At 61.0% G+C, this 3,886-nt stretch overlaps 1 protein-coding gene across 1 annotated transcript in view; it reads left to right on the top strand.

Annotated features, from left to right (window-relative positions):
* Window positions 1–2,256: 2,256 nt before the first annotated feature.
* NKX2-1 (NK2 homeobox 1) overlaps window positions 2,257–3,886 on the top strand; it is a 2,231-nt gene continuing 601 nt past the window's right edge. Inside the window, 2 exon segments of the mRNA XM_044436500.1 lie at window positions 2,257–2,881; window positions 3,340–3,356. Coding sequence (XP_044292435.1) covers window positions 2,260–2,881; window positions 3,340–3,356 — 639 coding nt within the window. The 5' untranslated portion in view covers window positions 2,257–2,259.

The raw sequence follows: 3,886 nt of genomic DNA, 5'->3' as shown, positions 1-3,886 counted from the left end.
CCCCCCATTCATTCCAACGGAAGCGACTCGCAGGCGCGCCTTAAGGCGGCGCGGCGGCTCTCGCAAACGCGGCACCGGGGCGTCGAGGGGGCCGCTGAAGAGCCGGCGGAAAGGCTGCTGCCGTGATGTGCGCGCACCCGCAACAGCTGCTCGCCTCTTGCCGGGGCTCCGGGTGCGACCCTCCTCTGGGCACCTACTTTCCGCCAGGCGCGATCTCGCCTGCGCCGCGGGCGGCTCCCCGTTGAGGCGAAACGGTGCTCAGCGCTCGGGCGCGCCGCTTGCGCAGGCCCTTCGGACAAAGCTAGTGACTCGCGGCGAGAGGCGAGGGCCCCTTGGCCTGCCGGCCTACCTGCCTTCACACAGACATGTACGGGGGGGGGGGGGGGGGGGCGCTTGCTGACTTTTTTCCCAGCTCCACACAGCAGAGAAGGGCCAGCATGCATTGACCAGGGGACAAATCCCCACACCAGAATCTGGGGCTGGGTCCACACGCGCCACCTACGACCAGCCTTGTTCGCGACGTCTGACCCGTCCAGAGGGGCTGCGATCCAAGCAAGGTGCCCGTTCCCACCGTTCAAATCACTGGGAATGGCGCCAGCGGCTTCAGCTTCGTGGGGTGGGGTAGGACGGGCGTGGGATCGGGGCCCTTCTCGAAGGCTCCCCCCCCCCTCCCGGTAGTGCCGTCTTAAGCAGCTTGTGGATCGGGGCTGAGTTTCAAGCCTCCGTCACACGGGGCGGCGGCAGCGTGGCGGCGGCGGCGGCGGCGCTCTCCATTTCTCTTGACACCGAGGTGGCCGCAATTAGGCTGAGCGGAATATTAGGAAATGAAAGACACAATTCTCCACTGGCGGGGTGATGACCTAAGCGGTCTTTTCCATCCCCGGCTTCTCTGATTCATAAATAACGCGCGAAGCCTCTTTTAAGGTTTAGACGTGGCCCGGAGGAGAGCGTGACACGGTGCCTATTGGAAAATAACAAACGGGCTCTTAGCTTTAATGTGTTTTCCAGCAGCCCATCATCCTTATACAATTGCTTTACACATCCCCCCACCCCGCGCCAAAAGTTCCCGCTTCCATCTGCCTGCGGAGTAACGAGTCAGACAAAACGATCAGGTGATTGCGTGCGGGGAAAGACGGAGAGAACGAGCGCATTTTTGGCCGGGCGCAGGCGGGGGATGCCTGGGGACCGCCGGGCTGACCATCTTCTCAGAGGCTCGGGAGCTGGCGCCCCCAGGCAGCCCCTGATAAGGGAGCGGGAGTGTGCGCCCCCCGCCCCGCCCCGCCCCACCCCGCCCCGCCCCGCCCGGGACCTGCCGCCGCCTGGCGCGAGGCAGGATTCCCGCGAACTCGGCTATGTGTGAACGGTCCGCCCCGGTGCGGTTCCCGCAGAGCGCGTCCCTGCCCGTCTGCCTTCCCAACGGGAGGGGGGAGGGGAAGCGGCGGCGGCGGCTGAGCCCAGTTCTTCAGTCCTGACCTTCCCCGTTCAGACTGAGGTAGGAGGAGGACGGGAGAGCGGAAGTGGGGGGGTGGGTCGGGGGGGTGGGAGCGGGCTCGAATTTGAACGGGCTTTCTTTTGAAATTCAGCCGCGGGAGGGGCGCGAGCCGAGTGGTGGGGGGAGAAGAAGAGGAATAAAGCCCCCCTGAGTTTTACAATCCCTTTTCTTCCTCTCTCCAGCTTTAAGCTTAGATTTTTCCCTCCCCCCTCTGGGAAAAAATACATACATACATACATACATACATACATACATACATAACATTGATTGGTTCGGGGGAGGGCAAGGATTCCTCCCCCCCCCCCCACGGATCACACACACGGACAAGACGTATAATTTATTTTAGGTTATTCCATCTTTGGGAAAGGAAGGAAGAAAATCCTGGGAAGTAAAACTTAAAGGTGTTTACCTTGTCATCAGCATGTAGGCTAATTACCTCGGGCAAGATGCGGGGTTCTATTGTCTTGTTGCTTTAGTGCCTACGCCCCGCCTCTGGTGGCAGCCTAAAACCTGGCGTCTGGCTAAAACAAACGAAAGGCAGCTCTGAGCCTCCACTCAATCCAATTAAGGCGGACTTGGTCCACTCGGTTACGTGTTCATCCAACGAGATCGGCGTGGAGGCAACACACCGAATATTTGGCAAAAAAGGGAGAGAGAGCGCGCGCGAGCGAGTGAGCGAGAGAGAGCGAGAGAGAGAGAGAGCGAGAGCAAGAGAGTTTTGCCTCCCCTTTCCCTTTTTTCCCTCCTCTCCCCCCAGCCGCCGAATCATGTCGATGAGCCCAAAGCATACGACTCCCTTCTCAGTGTCTGACATCTTGAGCCCCTTGGAGGAAAGCTACAAGAAAGTGGCCATGGAGGGGAGCAACTTGGGGGCTCCTCTGGCAGCGTACAGGCAGGCGCAGGTGGGGCAGCCCGGCATGCAGCAGCACCCCATGGGCCACAACGGGACGGTCGCCGCCGCCGCCGCCTACCACATGACCGCCGCCGGCGTGCCCCAGCTCTCGCACACCGCCATGGGGGGCTACTGCAACGGCAACATGGGCGACCTGCCGCCTTACCAGGACACCATGAGGAACAGCGCCTCCGCCACCGGGTGGTACGGCGCCAACCCGGACCCCCGCTTCTCCACAAGTAAGTGCGCCGGGGCCCTTCCCTCGGGTCGCTCCGCGCGTGGAGAGCCGCTGCGCGGTCCGGGGGGGGGGGCGGGGGGGCGCTTGGGACATGGAGGGAGCCTCGTCTAGGGCTGGATGGACAGGGGTCCTCTTCCCCGACGGCTGAAGTTGGACGCCTCCGCCCGCCGCACGCGCGCCGGCTTTCTCCCACCGGCTCAGCTCCTTTCCTTTCCTTTCCTTTCCTTTCCTTTCCTTTCCTTTCCTTTCCTTTCTCGTCGTTTGATTCTGATCTTCCCTCGGACGTTTGGTTTTGGCTGGAGGGGGAACCAGCAGCTCCCGCGTCGGGTAACTGCGTTTGGGGAGAAAGGAGAAGGGCTTTCTTGGCCAGATCGGTGCACTTCAGTCCATGAGGACGGCTGGGGCTCCCGAATAAATGAGAGCACACAGAAGAAAAGAACCGGTGGGGCGGGGAGTCGAGGAGAAAAACGACGCGTGTGTTTCTGAATAATTTTTAAAAAAATGTATAGACTCAAAGAAATCGTTCAAATATATTCAGATCTGTATGGGAAGTTAAGACAAGGCACTCTGCGCGGTAGCAGTTAATCTGAAATAAATTCGGACAGGTGCAAAATAGTTTGGGGCCCTAACATGGATCTAATTCACGAATATAAAATCGACTTAAACAAAATGAATACACGTGGGAAAATGTGAAATTGGTTAACCGTGGGAAAGGAGCGGACAGGCCGCATTTATTAATTTGACAGGTTGCAAGTTGCCGACAGTGTTCCAAAAGTAGTATTTATTTTCCTTAAATGATTCTCCGTCTCCTCTTCTCTCTCTGCCCGTGTACACACGCACACGCACACAGCTTGTGTGCACATGACTGCGCATCCTTCGCACGCGCCCCGTGAGTTCGTATCAGCAAGAGGTTCCTCTTTTCCTCCTGGAATCGCTCCTTGTGGGAGAGGTCTCCTCCTGCCTGCGCCCTCCTCTAGCAGGGGTCTGCCCGGCGATTCGCGTAGGCCCCGGGAGCGCTGGGAGACGCGCAGCACTCGCCCCCGCCCGCGCTTCGCCGAGCGACTTCTCCGGGCCGCCTCCGGGTTAGGCGAGGATATTTGCAGGACGCCGCGGCTCCCGCGGGGGCTCCGCCGCGCTGCGCCCTCGGACCTCGGCGGGCCCCGGCGGAGTCGAGCCGCGTCTGCGCGCACCGCCTGCCCGCGGGCTCCCCGCTCGCTCCGCGCCCGGCCCGGCCCGGCCCGGCGGGATGCGGGCCGAGCCGCCC

The sequence above is a fragment of the Varanus komodoensis genome, unplaced genomic scaffold, assembly GCF_004798865.1.
Source record: "Varanus komodoensis strain SLA01 unplaced genomic scaffold, ASM479886v1 scaffold3, whole genome shotgun sequence".
Classification (NCBI taxonomy): domain Eukaryota; kingdom Metazoa; phylum Chordata; class Lepidosauria; order Squamata; family Varanidae; genus Varanus; species Varanus komodoensis.
Note: the sequence above shows the minus strand (reverse complement) of the source record. Positions and strands in the feature narration are given on the sequence as shown.